The 26,073-nt window shown below is 38.0% G+C and overlaps 1 protein-coding gene across 5 annotated transcripts in view; it reads right to left on the bottom strand.

The window, feature by feature from the left end:
* Window positions 1-1,400: 1,400 nt before the first annotated feature.
* Window positions 1,401-26,073, bottom strand: part of Poc5 (POC5 centriolar protein) — a 34,338-nt gene continuing 9,665 nt past the window's right edge. For 2 of the 5 annotated variants that reach the window (XM_010619129.3, XM_010619126.3), the window contains 9 exons: window positions 25,375-25,461; window positions 22,984-23,189; window positions 21,816-21,992; window positions 19,718-19,822; window positions 18,161-18,340; window positions 16,791-16,944; window positions 11,389-11,672; window positions 6,343-6,519; window positions 2,843-3,602 (listed from right to left, as the gene is read on the bottom strand). In XM_010619129.3, coding sequence (XP_010617431.1) covers window positions 3,459-3,602; window positions 6,343-6,519; window positions 11,389-11,672; window positions 16,791-16,944; window positions 18,161-18,340; window positions 19,718-19,822; window positions 21,816-21,992; window positions 22,984-23,189; window positions 25,375-25,461 — 1,514 coding nt within the window. In that variant the 3' untranslated portion in view covers window positions 2,843-3,458. Of the gene's footprint in view, window positions 3,603-6,342; window positions 6,520-11,388; window positions 11,673-16,790; window positions 16,945-18,160; window positions 18,341-19,717; window positions 19,823-21,815; window positions 21,993-22,983; window positions 23,190-25,374; window positions 25,462-26,073 lie in introns of all 5 variants that reach the window. The other 3 variants (XM_010619128.3, XM_010619127.3, XM_010619130.3) reach the window with 3 other exon arrangements.

Raw genomic sequence — 26,073 nt, forward strand, 5'->3', positions numbered from 1 at the left:
TTTTTTTTTTTTTTTTTTTTTTTTTTTTTTTTTTTTTTTTGAGGCTATGTGGCCCTGGCTGGGCTTGAACTTGTGGCGATCCTCTTGCCTCAGCCTCCTAAGTGTTAGAATTATAGGTGTGCCCCACCATGCCCAGCTTCTCAGATTTTTTTTTTCCTAGTACTGATTGAACTCAGGGCCTTTGCACTGAGCTACATCTCCAGCCTCTTTTTATTTTTTAAAGACAGGGTCTCACTAAATGGGTAAATTTCTCAGGCTGAGCTTGAGTCTATGATCCATCTGCTTCAGCCTCTCAGAGTGCTAGGATTATAGGCATACAGTTTTACTTATCTACTTTTTTACTCAGCCCTTGGCTCTTTTCAATGCTGGTCCTAACTGCCACACATTTCTTCTAGAAGTATTGATTTTCCTCTCAGTTATTGAGATGGCAGTGACAGGAGCCTCTAGGAGAACTTCCAACTGCTGCAGTTATATGTTCTTTTTTGTTTTTTGCATAAGGCAAGTTATGTGACTTGCCTATTTCTGTCACTTGATACAACATACACAACGGCATAATCCAGGAGGGTTTTGTGCGTCATATTTAAAACAACTGTCTGTGAGGACAGCAAGGGTTTCAGGGCATGTTAATATTTAAATTCTCAGAGCGTGTTTCCTTCTCTATTAAGTAGGGGCCATGTCTATTCCTTAGGGTTGGGGAGAAGATGCCCAGAGGGTCCTATGCGGTGCCTGACTTCATGCCACTCGTGTGGAAATCATGAACTCAGATTTCTCTTCAGCAAGAAAAACTGAGTTTCAAATTGAGCCACTGGCAGCTTTAAATCTTGTGGAAGTGTAATAGACTACAGACATTAAGTATATACACCTTTTTTTTCATCTTGGTGATGTAATTACAGGTGATTTTAAAATTTCCTTTGTATCCTTTGGTGTAGTCCAGTTTTTTTTTTCTACAGTGAACATGCAACGTTTTTGTAATCTGAGAATTACAAAATAAATGTAAAATCAAGTATTTGTTGGTTTTATGTGTACTTCTTCATAATTTAAGGCTCTCCACTCTCTAAAATGATAAGGCTTGTAATAAAATCATGAGCAATTTCAGTCCCGGTTTATTATCATGAATGTATAACTCTACACCTTTGTGATACTGATTGTCTCCACTCAATGCTCTGAATGTATAAAGCGGGTAATATACTCATATCATCCCAAAGAATTGTAAAAAAGGTATTGAGTGAAAGTCTTGCCTCCATCTCTTCAGGATGGCCAATTTTCACTGACCGCAAACCCCACCACCAAATTTAAATAATTTACGTACAAATAAAGACACTTTCAATTTTTATTTATCATTTTAAATTTTTATTTTGGTTTTTTAAGGCTATGTAGTCTAGGCTGGCCTCAGACTTGTGGTGAGCCTCCCACCTCAGCTTCCCAGGTGCTGGGATTATAAGCGTGTGCCACCATGCACAGGTATAGACATACTCTTGCTGGTTAGTGTTTTAGCTGTTGAATTTGTTAATGTAGGCCAACACTGTTTGATGCTTTAGATAATATGTAATATTTCTAGAGCTTACAGATAAAAAGATGCTTATAGTATTCATAGTATTTGCTTTAGTCCATATGGCCTTGGCTTGGACACTGAAAGCCATCCTCACTGCAGTCTGGAGTCCTCAGGAAGTGAAGCCTGAGACCCTGGCTTACGTGTAACATCTTTCAGGTGCATAAATCCTGGATCTGGAGTGAAGGGGATAGGGTGTGATCCAGGCAAGGAGACTGGATGAGGGCAGGACAAAGTGGCCACCTCTGTCTGGGTCCTCAGCTTCACTTTTGGTCTTGAAGATGCTTTTGCTGGACACAGGATGGACCAGCAGTCCCAGGACAGTTCACAGTGAGGGCCGGAGGACTGTTCTGCTTATTATTGTGGGGTGTTCACTCCGGGTTGCACAATCCCAGGGTCTCTCACAGCTCCAGCGGGAGGGAGGTTGGATGTGACCACAGCAGGGGTGAGGAGAGGCCTGTGTATGCTCACACAAAGCTCCCATGTGCGTGTAACTGTTTGCCACCCTGCAGCTGGGCCAGAGCCCAGAGCAATGCAGTGAAGCACCTCGCACTCCTTAAGAAACAGCCTGATACTTCTAAATTTCAGAAAAGTCCTAGTGACATGTTAGAAAGTGTGATTTTGTTTGCCTTGATCACATTTATTTGCTGATGTCCTGTTAACCAATGTGAGGCAGCCAAAAAAATTATTTTCAATTCAACTACAGCAGAGTTAAATCATGTTTAAGTTGGAAGAGATTTCAGGTTATTAAGCCCATCCCTTTTTGTTGAAGATACCTAGATTCTTCAGAATGAATATATTTATTTGGTAGTGCTGTGGATTGAATTTGGGTCTTTGTGCATTTTAGGCAAGTGCTTTATCACTAATCTGTACCCCATAACCCCAAGATCTATTCGTTTTTATGTACTCTAGAAGGACAACATGAAATAGGTAGGGTGGGTAGATTTTACTCTTCAGAGATGAGGGTCTTACAGTTCACTATTTGGCCAAAAAAACCACTGGAAGGGGAGGCCTCTTTCTTCTAAATCAGTCCTGCCCAGATGGTTTCTTTTTCTTGGCCAGTCACCAAACAGTTTCTGCTCAGGCCTAGGCTTTCTAGTTGCCTGGTCTATACCACCACAGGACAAGTTTGGATGTACACACAGATATCAGAATAGTTCGATGCTATAGTCTGAAACAAGGTCAGAAAGAACATCAGAAAAAGGGTCATTCTAACAGGAATTTCTTTTTGATGTTCTCACAACTCGATTTTTATGCTATTAAACATTTTCCCCCTTTCTTTTAAGCATTAAAAATTATCCATAGGCATTGCTATTTCTCTTTATTTTTAATTATCACACAAAAATGAAGATAGTAAGTCACAAAAAACTGTGATAAAAACATTCTTGGCCTTTAGCTTTTTAATGCAAAAATATCTTAGTTTCTACTGACTTTAATATGTTTAAAGTAAAATTCCTTCTCAAATATTTTTTTTGGTACTGGGGATCAAACTCAGGACCTTGTGCTTGCAAGGTAGGTATGGTACCAGTGAGCTAAGTCCCCAACCCTCCTTCTCAGATTTTTAAGTAAATTATAGTTCAGTAGCATTGGAAATAACTTAGCTTTTTAGAAATAATGTACAGGAAACAGGATTTATATACTTTGATGCTACAATCAATGACAGACTAAACATATTAAAATTTTTTTTTAATTTAAAAAGTTTTACTTAATTGCTTAAATAAAAAATAACATTAAAGTAATCTCTACATATAGTTACAAAGGATGTTACAGCTTGAAAAAGTCTTTTGTAATTTTGAGGTGGACATGATATATCCACAATGTTCTAATAATATGGAAATGTTAAAAACTAAAGACTTCCAACCCTTGGTAAAACAAAGGAGTTAAAAGACCTCATTGTGAGATATTCATGTCAGTCAACTACTTTTATGGACTGAATGCTTGTGAGAGACTGTGGGTGGGCTGATCTTGTTCCGAGAGATCTGGAAGCAGAGATACTATTCTCAGGATGAATGGTCCGAGGATATTTTGCAGCAGTCGCTTGGGGAATGGTTTGCTGAAAAGATAAAAATGTGCTTAATAATCTCATAAGATTATTATATTATCATCCCATTATCTATAATTTAACACAACAAACATCTGTTAAGTATCTAGCAGATACCAGGAACGAGTTAGGCGAAACAGCCCTTAACACAAACAAGACAAAGACTTTCTCCAAAAGGAGCCCATGCACAGTTGGCCACCCACAGCACCCAAAATTTAATGTTGGAGCTGCATTTTAGAGCCATGGAGTCACTTATCAAAGAGGACGAAGTGGAAAAGGCTTACAGAGACGAAGGAGAGAAAGGAGCTTCCTGATATTTGAGACAGACAGCCCCACGCCGTCCTCTACTCCACCCAACTTCCACCTCTTCAGCTGACCTCACGCACTGGATCCAATCCTGGAGGATGTGGGCAAGCCCTAAGGATCCAGAGCAAAGCAGAGGCCTCACACCTCAACTGGTTCTTCTGAGAGCAGAAGCCTGGTGCTCCCCTAATATGGATCACAGCCTTCTAAACAAGGAAATAACTAGATGTTGAGGACACATACTGAGGGGAGGATGTGCCCACACCTCAGAGCACCACAAAATATCTTGGACATAAGCACTGAAGTGTTAAAGTCAGGGCACATCTCACTCAGTCTATATGAGATGTGATCCAAAATTATGGTCAATGTTTGAATAAAATATTTTATTACAGTAAAAGACATTAGTGCTATTAATCTCTCTCAAAATACTCTTCTTAGCTTCAGACATACATATTCCATCCTTCCTGCCACTTTCTGAAGCAGTTCTGGAGTCCTCTTTTGGGAGTGTTTTTTCATGGGTGTCTCAATGTCCTGAAATGATTCACAATGTTTATAGCAATTTCTTTAAAAAACATCTACAGCAGGGCCGGGGATTTAGCTCAGTGGTGCTGCTGCCTGCCTCGAAAGCGCAAGGACCCAAATTCAATCGATCCTCAGTACCAAACAAACAAACAAACAAAAAACATCTGCAGTGTGTCCATGTCCAGCTGTTGACAGGACCTGGTACCATGTGATTTTTTTTTTAGCTCTTTCTCAAAGCCAAAATGACATGAAAAGTAAACATTTTGAATTGATTCAGAACATCAAGGCAGCCATGACAGTGCAACTGAAGACACTCATGAGAGAGGACTTCCAGAAGTGCTTCAGAAAGTGGGGAGAACAACGGGATAAGCGTGTTAGAACCAACAGGGAGAATTCTGAGGGGATTGATGGCAATGTGTCTCCTACGGTAATAAATTTAAAAACTGAGCTTTCTGATGAGCATTACGTGCATATATATAAGAGTATGTGTAAGATGAGTATATGAATATGTGTAAGGCTTTTCTCTTTTATATGCAGTACAGCTTCCAACAGCCAGCATTGGGATTCACTCTCAAGTTAAGTTCTCAAACATGTACACACAGATATCTACTAGGGTCTAAAAAAGAACATGGGATATCTCTGTTTTATTTTACAACATCATGTAAACACACAATTACTTCACAATGTGAAATCTAAAAGGAGTTAGAAAAAAAGAATCCTAAGTAACTCCTCCCTGGCCTCCATATTTCTATCTGGTGTTGTTCATACATCTCTGGTCTCCACCCGGGGCTCAATTTAAATAATCCAGTCTCCTGGATTTAATCATCTAGTCACCATCTAGTATCCAGGAAAAAAACTTAAAAAAATCACACTTTTTAAATTAATACTTTCGAATCGCTTCTCGGCCTTTTGGCTAAGATCAAGTGTAAATTAATACTTTCGTATACTGAATACACAGGAACATTGTCTAATATTGGAGATTTAAGAGAAGGTAATGTCTTTTAAGACCGATCCTTAGTTCTCTATAATGATATATTCTTGTTACTCTTTTTATATTTTTGTCTGTGAGATAACTATTGATTTCCAGGGTGCTGTAAGAAAAAAATATTTCACATTCTTTTTCTGGTAATTTTTAGTAAGTTAATATTGCTTATGGTTTTATAGTTTATAAAGTGCTTTCATACAGCTTTTAATTTTCACATTACTCATATAATCCTGAATCCAAAGTAAGCCTAGGAGATGAGTATTCTTACCAATCTCATTTTACAGAAGAGAAAATGGAGGCTTAAACATTTCACTTGATTTGTAAATGTCACAAAGTAATAAGGAAGAGAACTTGGGCATTTTTTTGCTGATTTCTTCTTTAAATAATATATACCTTCTTTTCTATTACAAATTCATAGAGCCTGATTTTATTTCAAAACTAGGAATATGCTGACAATTTTATTGACAAAGGGGAAGAAGACTTTCTTTTTTTTTTTTTTGGTACCGGGGATCGAACTCGGGTCCTTGCGCTTGCAAGGCAGGTGGTGGAACCACTGAGCTAAATCCCTGGCTCTAAGACTTTCTTTAAAAGGGGATAAAGTTGGGAAATTTTTGTAATCAGATATACACTACATGAACAGCTGGTTCATGAGTAAAGTTTTGTCTTGAAGCATTATACATTTTACCATTTCGGGAACCAACGCACTGATTACTTTTTGGACTAGATAATTTTTCCACTGGGAAAAAAACACTGTTTCAGAAATCAACTTTTTAACAGAGGAAGGCAGATCTGGTTAAGTGTAAGGGTGTCAGAGTGTAACAGTAAAAGGTAGGCCAAGCGTCAGTCACATTCAATTTTGTTCGCAAAATGTCACTAGAGGGTTTCTCTACAAACTCTCAGGAAAAGGATTTCTTGACAACAGATCATCAAATGTGGACTTACCACTGTGACTGGATGATGTTTCTCCACAACAACTGAGCTCATGGGAGGAGAAACTCCCATAATAGCTAAACTACTATTAATTCTGTTTTTTGAGGCAAAATCACATCTGCCTGTGATCCGGGCAGTAATTGTTCTTCCAGCTTTTTGCTGTGCTGAAGTCACAACTCTTGGCACATACTAAAACAAACAAATAAGAAACAGATATCCAGTTGGTACAAAATCCATTGAAAAATATAAATTACTTTTGTTAACTCACATAGAACTTAAAATAATTGTATATTCAACTAACTTTAGTGTGGAAAAACAAAAACAAAAACAAAAACAAAACAACCCTTAAAACAATGAGGCAAAAACTAAAACAGAAAACCAAATATTGTGAAACATCCCCAGAACCTTGATATACCTACTATTTTTTAAGATTTTAAGGATTTAAAAAAATATAATCTAGGGCTGGGGGTTTGGCTCAGTGGTTCTGCTGCCTGCCTTGCAAGCACAAGGGCCCAAGTTCGATCCCTGGTACTAGGAAAAAAAAAAAAAATCTGAATTGGTGATAGCTTCACAAGAAGTTCAAAGATTGTGCTGAGAAGCCTGGGTACTCCTTGATCAGATTCCTGGCGTGACTACATCTTCCATAATTAAAGTGTAATGGCCAACACTGGCATGATGCCAGTGTCGGGTCCTATGGCATTTTATGCCTATGTGCATTCCTGTAACTACTGGTTCAATCAAGATGACTGTTCTGTTACCACGAGGACATTTCTCATGCCGCCACTGCAGCCTTGCCTGTCTGCCTTCTTCCCCAGCCATCTTTCACTCCTGTCAGCCAGCTGTTTATAAATGCTTTGAGCCTTGGGCAAAATCAACATTATCACTACATATATTCTTTTGTATTCTGCCTATTTTCTTCTCACTTTATTAATATACTTTTTCATATAATGGATATGCTGTAATTTTTTAATGAGATGCTTTTCCATGACCAACTAATTTGTCTTTCTCAGTTATTTTTCTTTTTATTTTTCTCCTGCAAAATGGTTTTATTACGAAGGCCAGGAAACACCAGGCATGGTAATGACAAACTGTAACCTCTTGGGAGGGGTGATCCCCACACTGTGCTGCTGCTCTGCGAGAACATGCAGCTCCCGGGGTTCCTAAACCTAGAGTCAGTAAAGAACTACAGAAGCAGAGTTTAAAATAAAAGCACATGATTTATTTGAAGGTGGGAAAAGGGGGGAGAGGGGGGCAGGGAGAAGGGGAGAGAGAGAAGTGGGGGAGACAGAGACAGAGACAAAGCTAGTTATTCTGGAAGAGCAGGGAATATGTGAAAGGAAAATATTCCAAGATTTTTTTTTATTTTCATAGGAAATATTGCAAAAAATGGATGATCATATCAAAAGGTACTATCAGCTTTTACAGCTCTCTTGCTGTTCACTGACAGATGATGAGAAAGATCACATTTACATGAGGGGTAACGTATAAATGTGCTCATTTTTGGGGGGATGGGGGGATAGGCCAGCTATGTAGCCCCGGCTGGCCTCGAAGTCAGAGCAATCCTCTGCCCCAGTCTCCTGAGTGCTTGGATTATAGTTGTGCACCACTATACCCAGCCTAAATCTTGATCATCCTCCTGTTAAAGTCCATCTGTAATTCTCTGCATATCTGTATCTAGCTATGATGGTCACAGTTGTCTCCTGAAACGAGTGAACTCTAGGAGGAATGGATCTGGGAAAATTAAAGTGACAGAAACCTGATGTTTTGAGAGGGCTTTAAGGAAACAGCATTCAGTGGGGTTTTGCAATTCCTTGGAGTTTGGAAAGACTCATAGTTGTGTAGAAAACTAGGCAAAGATAAAAATGAAGTAATTCTAGGGACAAAAATTGTATTATAAAGGAAATACAGTCTTAGTATACATTAATGGCGTTGATATGCTTGCACAATCATCACAAATAATCTACAGTTAGCATGGCTGGATCTAAATATTTATACACAGTGAGGGTGTGGGGAGAGAAGTCACTGGGAGGCAACATAAGGCCAGATGCTTTCAATCACATTAGGAAGTCAACAGATATGTTACTGGCAAATGCAGCACTGATGACATGACCATACTGTTTAGGAAAAGATGATACACAGAAGAAAGCACTGAGTCCAGAAAGAAACTTTAAAAAGGAAAATTCTAGCATTTTCCCAATATTTCTTGGTATTTCTAGTAGTCATATCAACATAAAAAACAAAAATCAAAAGGAATGGGAAAAGTGTGGACTGTTCATAGAAACACATGACATATTAAAAACCCCAATATTTACATCTTAATAGCTGAAAGGGAGGTAACATAAAGTTGGGTAGGAATATAGAACTCTGAGGTCAGATTGCCAAAACTGGAATTCCAATTCTAACAGTTACTAATTGTGTCCACCCGCAGGTTACTCTCTTTAAGCGTCAATCACTTCATTTGTGAAATCTGGGAAGCATTACCAACTGCCTAATGATACCGTATCACTATTCATTCTGATAAAGACAAAAACTAGAAAAGAAGTTCTACCACATGGCTTGGGGTGAAGGGAGGACAGGGGTATGGGAGGGAAAAAAAGAACCAAGATATATCATGTAGAGATACAAGACCCCAATGATAAATGTAACTGTATTGTTTGCTATGAATGTACCAGTAAACTTAATGGGAAAAAAAAATCCAACTGAAAATATTCTCTCAACTACTCTAGTTGGAGTTAGAGTACAACGCCATCTATTGTTCAGTCTTACAAAATGCAACACATTTGTGTGCACACTTGCCTATCCTGGTTTTTTGAAAAAGATTTTCCACCATGAAAGTCTAACAGAATTTTCTTTAACATATTGAGGATGTCTGTAGAAAAGAAAACAAATTTACAGATGACAATGCTATTTAATTAGGATGGTAATAGACACTCCCATTATATTTTTTCTTTGCACTTTCTGCACATACTTCCTTTTGGCTACTAGAAATATCAAAGAAAAAAGCTGTAAATGTTCATAGGAAGCCTCTGTGATTATAGAGAAAAGAAAGATAACCAGGCCATGACCATAAATCTTACTTCTCCTATCCTCAACAATGACTGGTTTCATATTATGTTAGCCAACTAATGACTGTTCTTGCTTTTGTTATTACAGTTCTTTTAAAAACAAGAAGACATATTCGAGGTGGACCTCAAATAAAAAACTAGCATTATACTGACAGAGTGATTTACTTGTGATTCTCATTTCTTTCTGGTCATAGAGGCTGCACTTACATGAATGAAACTGAATGTGCGCCTGTCTGTAGGGGTGGATGGTGAGGGTGGGTTGGGGTATGGATGCTTATACAGTACTGTGGGTTGTTTTTTTTTGAGACAGGGTCTTGCTATTTAGTTCAGGGTGGCCTTGAACGTAGCATGTAGCCCAAGCTGACTTCAAACTCTGTGATCCTCTTGCCTCATCCTCCTAAGTACTGGGATTACAGGTGTGCATCACCATGCCTGGCTAATAGTGTGTTTTTTCATACTTCAAAGACTTCAAAATTACTCCAGGTGGTCAAATTATTGTAAAAAGTTAGCAATAAAAAGTCAGCACTCATTTTTTCCCTATGCATATTTAGGTTTACATACAAATGCAGATGTACAACTATAGTCACATTCTAAGAAGAAAATTCTGAAAAATTTGAGCTCTGCGTATTATTTGCATATGTGACATGAATGACAAACCAGAAATTTAAATAAATGCTCAGATCAGTTCTATAGTATAACACTTCAAAATGTGTAATCATGGAAAATAAACACAGCTGAACAAGTGTTAGGGTTGAATTTTAGCATCTCATTTCTCTATCAAACTCTCCCACACATTCAAATTTCTCTTAATGGCCACGTGATTGAGATATATGTATATATCCCAAGCCCAGAACAAACATGATAAATAGTAGGTCTCAACATTTTTCTTCAAAGCGAGTAGCTCTCAAAGGGCAGAAATTGGTGTCAGCTAGAAGCCTACAGTTATCTTTGCTACAGAAGGTTGTCCAGGGCCATGGCAACTTCTGGCAGATGTGAAGCAGCTTTAAGACCTAAGTCAGATCCTGCTATCGACTTTCTTCTGCTGTCAGTGATCAGGTGTTGGGGAGAATCACCTCAGGAGCTTTATGACACTGTGTGCCTTGGTGCCAGAGCCATGCTAGAGCGGGGACAAAGGCCACAGAGCCCTTTTGAAAAGCCCGTATTAGTGAGCCTGATAAGCTTGGCTATGCCCGGTCCCTGCTCCATCTCTGCCTGAGACATGATAACAGCAGGAGGCCAGGGGTCCAGTCAGGATGTGCTTTGTCTACACTTGATTCATTTTCCCTCCAGCCACTTTACATACACACACACACACACACACACACTCTGTCCCTACTCAGAACCCAGCCCCAGGCATGTCTCTAAAACAGGCTCAGTTGACTATTCCAGGAAAAGTTACTCCTGTCTTCATCCAGTTATGAATTAAAAGTTACAACCCAGCCAAGGTGGAGTCACCACAGAGTAGTGCCACTGTACACATTCAAACCAAGAGGGAAGGCCGTGAGATGAACAGCAACCATAAAGTTAGAGATAAAGTAACCTTCTCAGTCCTTGAAAACACCCAGTAATTTGTTTCAACCTGAGAAAAAGTCTGTCTGCAACTCTTACTCAAATCTATTTTTTCGGGTTTTTGAAAAATGTTAGGGAAAAGTTATTTATTTTTATTTTGATTATCACTACTGTTAGAGGTAACTGTTTCTCATTACAAATTAAAGTTTTAACAACTTTGTGCATTGAGTAACTTCTGTGGGTTGGCCTAAATACCACACACATTTTTTTTTCACCACAGGAAACTGTTTTGAGTTAAAAATATCCAACAGGGACAAGGCTTAGTGAAAAGGCACTTGCCCAGCATGCATGTGGCCCTGGGTTTGATCCCCACACCACACAAGCACAAAATTAACACACAGAACACCACAACAAAACATCCCACTTGTAGAGCAGTGTTCGGACACCCCTGTTGTGCAGCAGCAATTACACAAATCACACTCACCATTTCTTCAGCAGTAGATGCCGCCCCTGAAAGAGCAGAAGCAGGAATGCGAGTGCCAGCAGAGGGCACAGAAGCAGCCCCAGCAGACGTCATGGAAGCAGAAGCGGCAGAGGGCATGGCAGTGGCACCGGGGGCTCCAACTGCCCCTGTGGACGGGGACGGCAGCAGCTGTCCGGTCAGCGCTGAGGGCACCGGGGCCACCGAAGGGTCCAAGGGGGCAGAGTGTTCTCTTCCTTGAACACCAGCGCCATACTCTTCCTTTTTATTATTTGTGAAATCTGTCCCTATAAATCAGGAACTCAGTTCATTAAAAATTTCCCCAGTTGAGATTATTCTTCCCTCCAATAAAAACACATCATGGTTAAATCTGATCCTAACAAAAATGTAAGTATTTGTTGTTCACTGGAGCCCACTATTCTTTCAGCTAATGCAGTTTCTCATATTAACCAGTTAATGGCACCATTAACCACCAAAGACTTCAGAACACTCACTTCCACATGAGAAAGTAATGACTTGCTCTTAAAGAACAGATAAAAATAAGCCCGGTGTGCTGGTGCAGGCCTGTAACCCCAGCACTCTGGGAGGCTGAAGCAGGAGGAATGCTGTGAGTTAGAGGCCAGCCTGGGCTATAGTGAGTTTGAGGCCAGCCTGAATTACATAGGGAGACCTTGTCTCAAAAAACAAAAAACACAAAAATGACATGTTCATTTGGAACCTCAGTTAAATGTACTGTCATCTTACTATTACAGTGATACATATACAGTCATACAGAGCCTAAGGATCTACATTCTTTTTGCATTCACACAACTATCCTGATACATGACCATGTATTTAAATCTTCACAACTATTTTTTTGAATCATTGTAACCCCCTCTTATTTCCACCTGTTGCTATTAGTCTAGCAAAAATAGTGTATTTTTATTCTGGACTTTTCAGCAAATAGTAATAAATCAACAAGGCACTGTAACCATCATTACTTCTAGCACTGTGGAAAAAAAAAATGGTTCTTTTAAATTTGTTTTGAACTGGTCTCACTATGTTGCCCAGGCTGGTTTGGAATTGCTGGGTCATGTGATTATTCTGCTTTAGCCTCCCAAGTAGCTGAGACTATAGGAATGCAGCACCACCATGCCAGGCAAGAAATGTGCTCATGGTAGAACACACATGAAGCATCGTTTCTGTTGTTTGTTTTAAGAGTAGGAAAGGGGAATAGGAATAGCTCCCAAGAGAAAGAAGGGGTCCTGAATGAGTGGCACTGAAGCCCTTTGTCAGAGGTAATTTATACAGCAAAGTCACAAATGTGGGTACAATTAGGGTCAAACTATAATCAACCTATAGGATTACAAGTACAGCTGCTTAGCTAATATTGATCCAATAGGGAAGCGAAGCATATAGCAAGGCTGTATGGTTAGCATCATCAACCTTGGCTTATCTATGACTTCTAAACAGAAATATTTTGGGAAAGGATGGGTCCAGGTGCTCTGGTCACCCACCTGAGTGTCTGATGCATATCTGGATTTAACGGCCTGGGTGGTACTAATTACAGTATAGCCTCAAGTTCTGCTTATCCCTTAGGGAAGTATAAGTTGGAGGCCCCAGCACCTCCTAACCTTGAGAAAGTTCTTTCAGTTAGACCATGTAAATCATGAATACAGAGCACATCTAGACATCTAACTGATCACAGGGACCTCTCACATAGCAACATTCTGTCACAACTGAAGCCTGTCCTTGATTTAAGGAGTGAATGGAGTCTAGTGAGGTGGTGCATGCCTGTGGGAATGCCGGGGTAGGAGGGACTGAAAGTTGGAGTCCAGACAGAGCAATGTAGCAAGACTTTGTCTCGAAATAAAAAATATAAAAGGGCTGGAGATGTAGCTCAGCATGATGGCCCTGGGTTCAATCCCTACAGCAGCAGCCCCCACTTCCCCACACACAAAAGAGTAACTGGAGTCAGCTTTCAAAAGCACAGATAAAGGAGTTCTTCCACTTTAGATTCATTTCTCTCTCAGCATTAGAATGCAGTCAGCTTTCACTTAAGACCACATCTCTGTGGTACGAAGCAGCAGAGTGAGGGTTTGCAAATCCAACAAGATATGTAGGTCCATGTACACAGTTTTCAGCTCATTTTTTTGTTTGTTTGTTTTGTTTTGTTTTGTTTTTTTGAGTCAGAGTCTCACTATACAGTTGAGACTGACCTGGAACTCATTATGTAACCCAGGCTGGTCTCAAACTCACAGCGATCCTCCTGCCTTAGCCTCTCGAGTGCTGGGATTACAGGTGTGTGCCACCATGCCCAGCTTTCTTTGCTTTCTTTTCTTTTTTTTTTTTTTTTTTTTTTTTTGTGTACCAGGGATCAAACTCCGGACCTTGGTGGCACCACTGAGCTAAATTCCCGGCTGTACATGGTTTTCTATATTGTCTTCTTTTCATCCAGAAATATGGGCTTATGCATCAGTCTTTTTCTTAAACTATTTGTATATAAAAAAGATTTACCTTGTTAACAAAGTTTGATGATGGTTACAGTGCCTAGATCCTTTGAAACCCTCTGATGAAAGGGATGGATTCAATATGAAATAGACCTGTTTTTAATGTCAGAACAAAACACACACACTCACACACACACGCACATGCACATAATTGCCTAGATCCTTTGAAACCCTCTGATGAAAGGGATGGATTCAATATGAAATAGACCTGTTTTTTAATGTCAGAACAAAACACACACACTCACACACACACGCACGTGCACATACTGCACGTTTTAACATGTTTTTGATGGAATGTGATACTAGCTATCTGTCTTTCTGTGGTAGCAGACATTACCGGTATAGAACTGAGGTCAACTCAGGCCAGGGATAGCCGGGAAGAGAGGTAGGTGACCAACTCTCCCTAAGGTGGGCTCGTTTATGGGTGTTCTGTTTATGAGATGATTGTTAAGTTTAATAGTAATTATTATTTAATGGGGCTGATTATTTTGATAGTTGTTTTTCTACTGTGCCTAAAATTGCTTGAAAAATTGGCAGGTATTATTTAAAGTCATTTTTTTTTAATCATCAAACTGCCTTCTTTATAAATCCTCTAATTTATCAGATTTGAGAAAACATACATGAGGTTCCCTGGAGATTACAGACAACAGAGATATGGGACAAACAAAAATATTAAAAAGCTATTTAATATTCAAAGCACCCTGCATTATTAAAAAGTGCATTATATAAAAACCATTGTTTTAATGGGCAGAAGGGTGTCAGAAGTGTTTTTTGTCTTATGAGAATTTAAAAATTAAAATAGCTGCTAATAAGATGTTATAAAATCTAAATCCCACAAAGCATAGCCACCATTAGATTACAATGAGCATTCACCTTTGATACCAACATTACTGTAGTGTGTACTTTACTATTTTTGACCTCTTTATCACTTATTATTATGACAAACAATGACAGATCACTTAAAACTGTTGGGTTCTCAGAGAATGCATTTGCTACATATGAAGGAAGACTTCAAAGAAAGTCTTAAAAGGAATGAAACATGGGCCAGGGATTTAGCTCAGTTATGCTGCTGCCTGCCTTGCCAGCATAAGGTTCTGAGTTTGATCCCCAGTACCAAAAAATAAACAAACAAACAAAAAGCCCCAAAACAAAACAAAACAAAAAGGAATGAAACAAATAATGCTGTGTAACTGTCAGAATACATTTTCTTTCTATAAATCTTTTTATGCATATTGGCCTGAAAGAGATATACCTGTTATTTGAATTTAAATTTTAAGATGGTAAACTTACTAAAGCAGTAAAACATTAAGTAATCTCATTGCCTTAAGTAGGTTGTGAAAACAATTTCTTCTGTAATTGAATGTCATTTCTTCTAGCCAGTACTAGTCAACCTAGTACCTTTTCCTAATAGACAAATCCTCAATTCAATATATGCAACCTGCTAATAATTAGAACTGAAACACACTATTCTATCATTGAAGGGGGTGAGTTGGTTTTCAGCACTGATCCTCAAATAAAAGACTATTTACTGAAGAAATCAAGTTCTTATTCAAGTATTAGCAAGCTAAACAATTCAGCCTTGAGTTTCTATGATTACAAGTTTCTAATGCACATATGGGCCACAAACCACACCTGGTTCTCGCAGAACAGTGATGGAGAACCTTTTGGAGCTTTCAGTGATAACAAACAGCCCGCTGTAGCATGTGTGCTATTGGTTCACCACCACTGTCACAGAAAGATGGGCCCAAACTCACTGTCACCACAACATGCAGGATTTAAATGTTCAATGTCTCTTGGTGCCATAAAATGGGGGCAGGACCAGCACAGAGAAGTTATTCACAGGACTGAAATCATGGTCAGGATGTTACACAATGAAACTGTCTCTATGACACATAAGCTGAGCCCAAAGAGGCCTTAATGTGAAGGAACGCTGCAAAGACGACCATGCATTTGATCTGAAGCTGGGGAGGCTGACTGGAATTAAGACAATAATTACATCTTACCAGCTACGTGTTAAGAATACATTTTATTGTTTGAAGTTCTGTGGATTTCACTGTACAAAGAACCTGTCTGAAGCAGGCAAAGATTTGTATTGTCTGCCTTCCCTGGAGAAGGAATCTAAGGCAAAGCACTCTGGTCATGTGCCCTTCTGAACCATGCCAACAAAGCTACCACATGAACACTCAGATTCCAGGCAATGTAAGAAGTGTAGTTAGTCTCCCACTCCTTTTTTTTTTTTATTAGGTAGGGTTTTGTTATGCAGTTCAGGCTGTTCTTGAACTCATTATGTAGCCCATGCTAGCCTTGAACCTGCAGAGATCCTCCTGTCTCAGCCTCCCAAGTGCTGGGATTATAGGCATGAGCCACCATGCCCAGCTGAAATATAGTTAGTTCTCATAGGACTTTTTTTTGAAATAAAATTATTTTACAGACTTCTCTAGATAGAATTATATTTAGATCTAGTGAAAAAGTATTTAGTTAAGGCCTCTTTTCAAATCGGAAGACAAGCTCTTTCTAAAATGGGAAACCACGAATAGGCAAGAAATATTTAGTAAACAAAGTAGTTCAAGAAATTTGGCTATTTAGGAAAAAGCAAAAACTAGAAATTTAATATTTAGAGGGATTAAAATTATGAGTTAGAAGAACCTTAAAATAATGTTCTACATTAAAAGTATTACTTTAATCTTTAGCTTAAATAATTAAGAACTGACAATGTACTTGATCTGATCTAAGGTAACATAAGTAACTGACTGAACTAATTTTCACAGTAGATTTAAAGCTGCATATGCATCATGAAACTAAACAGCACCCACATGAGATATATTCACTGCAGGTTAGTACTGTAGACCATACTAAGCACTACGATTGTCTTAACATTTTTTTTTTTTTGGAAAATTGCAGAGAATCAATACTAACCGGCATCATTTCTATTTTGAAATATAGTCATGGCTTCTAGATTTAATGCACATACTCCCCTCATGAACGCTTTCTTCATGGAATCTTCAAAGTGCTCTTTCTCTTGTTGCATTCTCTGAATCTCGGCTTTTGCATTTTCCAAAGCTCCGGATAACTAAAATAAGGATAATTTGAAAAAAAGAAGAATATTTGAGACATAAGAAAGAGCTTTACTGCTAAAAATATAAATATGTTGTGAGGTTATTAAATAAAATACAAAAATAGTTTGCTATATACCTCTTGTGATATGTAACTCAATTTAATTACATTTTGTACCTACTCTGTTCATCAATAAAGTATTTTTTTGTTGTTTTTGGTACCGGGGATCAAACTCAGGACCTGTGCTTGCGAGGCAGGCGGCAGGCAGAACCACTGAGCTAAATCCCCAACCCAAACTATTTTCATTCCTAACCATAAAGTCAAGGTTCCAATAAGGAGAACTTTATAACAGTTTCACTGAAGATTGCCAGTGTATTTTCACTACACAAAAAAATGTCCTTTTTACCACAGAAGTTTTATGTAGGATAGTAAACAAAACACATTTCTTTACACGATACCCCTGATCCTTTCAGAAAAACAAAACCAAACCCTAAATACAACATAACCAAACCCTAAATACAACATATACAGAAGTTTTAGAAAGTGAATGTTACCTACAGGATTTAAAGTGCCGAGTGGATTTAGGTACAGCCCATTTTCCCCCTGGATCAAACCTATAGGGACTACATTTTTGCATGTCAGTTGAATTGCAGAAAATTATTTTATTTATTTATTTGGGTATGGGGATCAAACTTGGGCCCTTGTGCTTTCGAGGCAGGAGGCAGAACCACTGAGCCAAATCCCTAGCCCTGAAATTTATTTTTAATATTAAGAATTCAGTGCCATAATGGTGAATTTTCTATTTTTTAATCTTTATTTCATGAAGTCTATTATATTTTTCAGATGATTCTAATTTCATTTTAGGTCCTAAATATTTTCTCATGGAAACAATATTAATTTTATTATTAAAGGTCAAAGAAAAATAATTTCAATTTATGTGCATCTGCTTTATACCAACTTTTTTGAGACAGGGTCTTGCCATGTAGTTTAGGGGCTGGCCTCAAACTTGCAGTGATCTTCCTGCTTCCTCTTCCCAGGTGCTGGGATTATAGGCATGATGCCTGGCTACACCAACCTTATAAGAATACAATTTAAATATGAGGATAAAATCTTTTTTTGTTTTTATTTTTGGCTATATAGAGAGTAAAAAGAAAAACCTAACTATAAACTAATAACGAATGTACTCATCTTTCTTATTGCATTAAAAGAAAGTGAAATATGAAAGAGGTTACCATAGCAACTTTGGTCTCATAATCATTGGAAAGCTGGATGCAAACTTCTTCAGCTCTCGCTTGACAAGCTCGCTCTAACACTTCCTTCCACTGCCTTTGTATGAGAGAATGCCAGCCCTTCCAGACTTTCTTCAGTAACGTTCTCTGGAAGTACTGGTCAGCTAGTTTACCTTCATAAACCTAAACAAAAGTAACATACAACCTCAAAACCACAATGGACTGGTGAATGTATTGGTAGTAATAACAGACATGACACAGTGATAAGTGTATACACAGGATCATTCAACCCTAGACAACCGTACTGTTCACAAACTGCACCTGGGAGGACAGGCTTACGGGATAGGAGATAGGCCTTGGTCACACATGTGGGATGGGAAAAACCAGACCTGCCTCACCCCTCCATCATGGCTAACGTGGCTAATCAAGTCAGGGGAAAAACAAAAACCTAAATTAAAGAAAATGAGATGCCAACTGAGCTATGAATTTGCATAACCTTTTAAATAAATATTTGTTCTCTATATGACAATTTTCAAAGGCACACTCACTTTAAACAACTTGTTTCAACATAACATAGATCTCAGCCATTGGGATTCATTAAAAATGAAAGCACTAGGAAATACTCATGCTAGTTAACCTTGAATGTCAGTGTGTCTGGATTAAGAGGCACTGGAAGATGATTAGATTATCCACTGAGGCACTCACAGCACAATGAAGGCCTCGCTGAAGGATGTAGATCACTAAAGGTGTAACCTAGAAGGGTGTATTCTCATCCTGGCCCCTTCCCTTTGCCTGGCCCCTCCCCTACTCTCTGTTCCTGGCTGCTGTGGGTTGAGGAGCTTTCCTATATCATAACATCTGCCACAGGCATTTCTGCCTTGGAACCAGGTATCCTGGGCCAAAATGTGAGTGAAGGAAACCTCTTTTCCTTTAAACTGCGACTGTTAGTTATTTTTTCCCAGCATGAAAAACTGACCAATATAAATCCTTAAAGGGATATTCTATTCCATAATAACAATAACTTTTTCTAAAAGAAAAAAAAGTATTTCTGCACACTATATAATAATCAAATTCCTATAAGAGAAACAATATCATAAATTCATTTTTACTTACTGGAAAACACATCTTTCTTTGGCTTTAACAAGAGTTCTGGTAAGTGCTTGATTATGGTTTACATTGAGAATGTCTCCCCAAACCTCATGTGTTCAGATGTGAGGATTTTGGAAGGCGAATGAATCTTGAGGGGCTATAGCTGACTTGCTGTTAGGAGGTGGGGTCTGGCTGCAAGAAGTGGTAACTGGGATGTGACTAGAAGAGCGCATCTCCTTGCCTGTCTCCGCTTTGTTCTATTGCCTGCCTGCCCTTGACATGTGAGCAGCTTTCCTCCGCCAGACTATGGACTGAATCCACTAAAAACCATGAGCTCAAATAAACCTCTCCTCCTTTAAGTTGTGAGTGTAGGGCAATGCGTGTCAGCAATGGGTAAGTGCCTAAACAGGATCCTGAACCCTTTTCAGAAGTCTAATGCTGGTCAGAGATCTTGTCTTTCTTTATACTCACATCCTGTCTGGATTTGACATGGCCAATCCGCCAGCGGAAGAATGTTCGCATCAACTCTATCCTTTCCTTTTGTTTGCTGATGGCATGAGACAAACTAGAAATCACCTGTAAAGAGCAGTTAATCTAGTTAGTGTGATACTAGAATAATGACTGGTTAGGTGATTTTCTCATATATCAAAAAGTGCTAGAGAGAATAGCTATGAGGCTCTATCATATTCATCTAGTTGGCTTCATCACCATTATTATTATTATTATTATAAAAAGGCCACAAGCTGGGGATTTAGCTCAGCAGTGAGCTGCTTGCCTGGCAAAAGCAAGGTCCTGAGTTCAATCCCTGGTTAAAAATAAATAAATAAATAAATAAATAACAACAAAAAACTCCACAAGGGCAGGTAATTTAGCTCAGTGGTTCCACCACCTGCCTCGCAAATGCAAGGTCCCGAGTTCCATTCCTGGTACCAAAAAAAAAAAACCAAAAAACCACACAAAAATTCTCTGCATGAATATACTACATATTAACAAATAAAGGGGAATAAGAGGAAAGAAACTGTCACTGTGTACATATCTTGTTAATAACCAATGAAAGTTTCTGTATGTGAAAATTAATATACTTATTGACATTTAATTCAGGAAAAACAATTGTTATTTGAAAGGTTTGCTATATATACAAATTCACTACACTTGTGAGCAGGGCTAAGTTTTAAATATCTTCTAGTCATTTGTATTTACTATCTTGATATAGGAAATTTTCAGTAACTAACAATTTTATAGTTTTAAGAATTCTGAAAAAGCAAATAATAGTGACATTTTGGTATGCTTCCTCAATAATATTATTTTTGTTCTTTAAAAAAATGAAAGCCTTTAAATCGTAAAATAACATTCTCTCTTACAAAGAACTGGATACTGAAAAAATGGTTACATTAAAAAGATACTCAGTGAATTGGACACATTTTACCAAGAGACATTTGTTATTGTCGTTCTTTTCAAAAGAGGAAATGGCACACATTCTAACATAGCTGTTATATTCTATTCTTAAACTGGATGGCAGTTCACTTTATTCATCTTTATAAATTCAACATGATGTTAAAACATTTACAAGTTTAGAACAGGGTTTTTTAAAGGTAACAGAGAAGACGACCAAAATTAGTGTCCATTAGTTCAAAAAATAAACTAAACAAGATGTGCAATTTTATATTATACCCTGTAAAATGAAGTACGCATATATTTTAAAAACACACAATCTTCATCTAGTTCACTGAAATGCCCTGGTGCTGTTTCTGCAGACCAGCGGCTGAGGTGTGTGCCCGAGTCCATCTTCTCTGGAAACCACTACCCTCCATCCACGAACTGCAGAGATTTGTTGCCCAGCTGCTTTGCTCAAGGTGCTATCAGGAGGCAAAAGACTAGCAGAGACTTAAACTCTGCTCTCAAGGTCTTAAGAGGTAACAAAGTGAAGCTAAATAAAAGATAAACTGGAGGCAAAAGACTAGCAGAGACTTAAACTCTGCTCTCAAGGTCTTAAGAGGTAACAAAGTGAAACTAGGGACATTTTCTGTGTTTATCTTCAACAGTAAAGAAAGGCAGGATTTGAGATACTTAAAATATTCCCTAAAAGGATAGTTTCAAATGTGGTAATATTTATTCCATGATGTTCTTTATAGGGCAGGTAGAGCAGAAAAAAGATTCGAAAGATAAAAACAGAGCACTTGTATTTAGCTGACACTCTTAAGCCATGAACATTGAAGCCAAAGCTAAGACAAAGTGGCATAGCACTCACATGTTGACGAAGAATACATCTTACGGCTAGGCATTCATTTTCTATCAGTTTCTGAAGCAATTTCCTGTTTATATCGTATGTGAGCTAAATAATCATCTGTTCTTAGAACTTATTACTTAGGAAGGCATTTACTGAATTGCAATCAAAAAGAGATATTAAGCCAGTCACAGTGGCACATGCCTGTAATCTCAGCACTCAGGAGGCTGAGGCAGAAGGACTGCTGTGAGTTCGAGGCCAGCCCAGAACACACAGCAAGATCCTGTAAAAAAAAAAAAAAAAAAAAAAAAAAAAAAGGTGGGGGGAGACTTTTAAAAAGAAGACCTCATCTTTTCTCCCAATGGAAATTTCAAAGGTTTTCTGCAGCTCCTTCAAGTCACTGATCTGGCTGCACAGTTGCTTTACACGTGCTGCATGTTTTTCCTTCTCTTTCTTCATTTCCATTCGATGCCAGTCAATAAAATTAAGTCTCCATTTGCTTAGTTCAGATATAACGTTTGTCTGAAAAATAAATGGACAATAATTAAGTAGTTTTTCCTTAACACCACTTCAAATTGGAATTGAAAAAAATCTAAAAATCACAGCAAGCAGTAAACAAAACATGTAAAAAGTCACCACACACTAACGATGTACGCACATTCAACAGTCATGGCTCTCTGTAGTTCCTGTTTACCAGAAAACTTAGCTTTTTTCCTATTTTAAGTTACTTTGTGTAAAATCTTATCTTTCAAAAAAAAATTCAGGCCTCATTCATTAAATTCCTTTGTCTATTCAAGGACTTAAGTGTCCACATTAAAATGGATCAGGTAAGAAAGAAACTCAGAACTGCAGGTGTGGCTGAGCCCTAAGTACTAGGACACTGCTTAGACAGAGGTGGTAGGGGAAGTGGGGGAGTTGAGGCTTTCTTCCCCAAACTGGTCACCTTACATCAAGTGGCTGCATCTTTACTCCACTGAATGGCATAAGTAAAAAGACCAAATAATCATTTCTTGTTACAAACAAATAACACGGCCAAGTGAACTCAGAACAATTTGAATGGCTGGGTGTATATGACTCCAGTGGACTTACACCATTATTGGAAGTATGAAACCTATTCGAAAGGGAGAAACTATGCTAAAAGGTTATTTCTAGAATTTAAAGTATGATTTCCAGACTGCATTATCATCTGGCTGCTTGAGAGCAGTGCATCATTTGGGTCCTTCCCAAGACCTACTGAGCACCAGATCTCCAGGTGACTCCGATGTAAACCACACACAAACCTAAGAATTGGGATTCATCTCAGGAAACTACACATTTGTTTGTTGCTTTTATGTTTTTGTGGTGCTGGGAATTGAACCCAGGGTTTGGTGTATGCTAGGTACACTGAGCTATATCCCCAACCTCACAGATGTTTTTTTAAGAAAAGCTTTTAAAAAGAAGAATAAACAGTAGACATGAGTAAAACTACTGCACTACATATTAAATTTAACAACTAACTGAACATCTGCAATACCTTAAGACCGGAACTCCACAGATCGAGGACATTCTCCATCCTCTGAAGGTTTTCATCAGAAACAAAGCAATCACCTGCAATTATTTCATGGGCATCTATGTGGGTAGAATTAGTTGCTGGTGAAGAAGAGTCACCTAAGAGATGTGAGCTGAAAAAATCCATGACTGGGTGAGAAGGTTTCCTTGGTGATAACAATGGCGATGACCCTAGGATAAAAGAAAAGTTGAAGTAGCTAAGCCAAATTGCAAATCCTCCAGATTGGTGAGGAGTCACATTGAAAGACTACAAGGTGTCTGCCAACTGTGGAGGCTGGGAAAAACACAGAGAAATTACCTTTCAGGGTTAGTTTTATCTGGCTGTTTTAAATTTCAGTATTGTCACTGATATAGTAATTGCTAGGATGAGATGCTTCCTATACCGCACACTGCTCACAGATGAATGACCCCTATCTCAAACAGGATGCTTATACATCCAGGTCCAACCTGAGCGGAGAGTGTTATCACCCTATCACCCTACAGCATTAACTGTAATAAAAATGTTAGAGGATTAGTTCCCATAACACAGACTACCCTAAGAAGCAAGTATTATCTGTGCTTTAATGATGCTAGGGTTAAATAATTAACCAAGGTCAGAGCAGTTGTATACAGGTCATTATTACTTTATCCTGAAAATTGGGATGGGTCTGAACACTGATAAGATTTAACAATATAAATAAGAAAAAGCCAGTAAATTACCTCAGCAGATACTCTGTTGTAAGGCTTTCTCTTAGCCTTCACAATGTAGGTGAGAAATATATGCACCTCCCTGGATACATATATATGGACTTACACACATTAAGTCATGACTTGCACTTAAACAGGAAGGCAAGGGTGAGCCAGAGCCAGAAAGGGAACTGGTGCCTATCTTTATACAGCATAAAACAGAAGAGTTAATATTTTTATCTGTGCTGGAATCTGATGGTATTCGTCAGCATTTCTCATATATCTCATGTTTGTTATAAGGGTACTAATAACCAAGATTGTAGGAATTTCTCTCCTCCTTACTAACTGGATCAAAGCCAAACCTACTGTAGAACTTGTTACTTAAAAGTGAATTTTTGAAAGAATTTTTTGCAAGAGAAAATCATTTTAAAATATGAATGCTGGCATTAAAAAAAATATACCATAATACCAAGTTTGGCTTATGAAGCACTGTGTGTTCTAAGGATGGCTAAGGAATCCACAAAATAAGACAAAATGACATAGGACACACATGTTCCTTCACTGGGTTTTACCAGTCAGATCTGCACTCACAAGGAAAACAATAGATGATGCTTTTTAACTGTTGGGAAAAAAAAATACACTTACCTTCTAAAAACAGTCATGTAACTTAGGAACTTGGAAGGAAACTTCCACACGAGGAAACTAAAGTGCAGAGACATTTCTTACATGGTGGTTTAAAAGCTTTCTATATTAAATGACACTGAATCACAGAGTAAGGAATGTGTTCCATTTTTATTTTTAAAATTACTCTATGTCAAGGAAAAGTTTCAGTCTGGTTCTAGTGTACTTTTAAAATGTCTTTAACATCTGCTGACATCTCCTTTCAACAAAAAAATGAAGTATGAATGAATGAAAGCAGATTTCAGATGCAATACACCAACAGTAGGTAAAACTCAATAATTTTGTTTTTGTTGTATTTATTTGTATCATTACTTTCTTATTGTACTAATTGTATATTAGTTTTATGTTATAATCCGTAGCAATTGATACAAAGTTTCCTTTTAAATGAATTTAAACTAAAAATTGAATTTTATTTTTTTTTTTCGAGACAGGGTCTCACTATGTAGTAAAGGCTGGCCTTGAACTCTTGGTGATCCTCCTGCCTCAGCCTCCCCAGTGCTGAGATTCCAAGTGTGTACAACCAGGCTCAGTTTAAAACCGAACATATTTAAAGAAAAAAAAATGACAGAACAGGTGATATGTATAAAATAACAAAAAATTATTAGAATGGAACACATAAGATTGCAAGCTGGTAAATAGTGCATTTTTTTCAGGACTAAAGATTGAGCTAGGGACTTTCACACTGAGAAATATCCCTGGACTTTTCTATTTTTATTTTGAGACAGAGTCACTATGTTGTCCAGGGTGGGCTTGAATTTTTGGTTTTCCTTTCTCAGCCTCCCAGAGAGCTGGGATTATAAGCATGTGTCACCACACCCAGCTTAACCTGTTTTAAATGTACAATTTTGGAAACTTATGAAATTATTTTAAATATTATCCTTAAACTAGCAATATCATTTAAAAAAAACCTATCAATAATATGTTGACATCATGCCTCTTATTATATGGATAATATTTATCAAATCACAAGTATTACATAGTAATAAAAACAAGGTAAGGGAATTCATACCATCCACCTTTGAATGACTTGAAATATTTAAGTCGCTTCCTTTTCCACTTTCCATTGCAGTTTCTCTTACTACAGAGCTACTTCCTGCTGAAAAAAAGGTTTTTAAAAAATTAAACCACTGTTAGATAAAATGCCTAATGATGTATACCTAATTTAATAAGTTAATAATATACAAGTAAAATTTTAGAACAAAGAAAACATAACAGCCCTAGGAAACGAGAACACTATGACAAAGGACAAGAAAGAAAAGAAATATGAAACTAGAAAAGACTCACTGTATCACAATAAGCTCAATCTCACCCACCAAACACCGGTGAAAGACAATTCAGTCTACTATAGCATTCACTCCACATTAAGAGAATAATAAGTGGGTAAAATAGTAAAATTTGCTATCTTGTGACAATGGGTATTTTCCAGGAGCTTCCTGCTCTTCATTAGCTGCCATCAAACTAAAGTACTAGGTGGCATCAAAATCAGGACCTCCCTGCTGCCATTGAAGAATTAATGTATGGCAAAAAGGAAACCGAGGAAAATCTCCTAAGAATGGCTGTGTTGGATGTTAATATACACTGTGCCAACTGCAAAATGTACACTGTGTATACCAGATGACCACTGTACTAAGAATGAAGAGAACGTGTGATGGTAAGTTTCCATAGTCCATTCTAACAGTGTACTTGTGGGTCAGGATATCCAAACTCA

This window comes from Fukomys damarensis, unplaced genomic scaffold (assembly GCF_012274545.1).
Source record: "Fukomys damarensis isolate Sample0158 unplaced genomic scaffold, DMR_v1.0_HiC HiC_scaffold_1, whole genome shotgun sequence".
NCBI classification, from domain to species: Eukaryota; Metazoa; Chordata; class Mammalia; order Rodentia; family Bathyergidae; genus Fukomys; species Fukomys damarensis.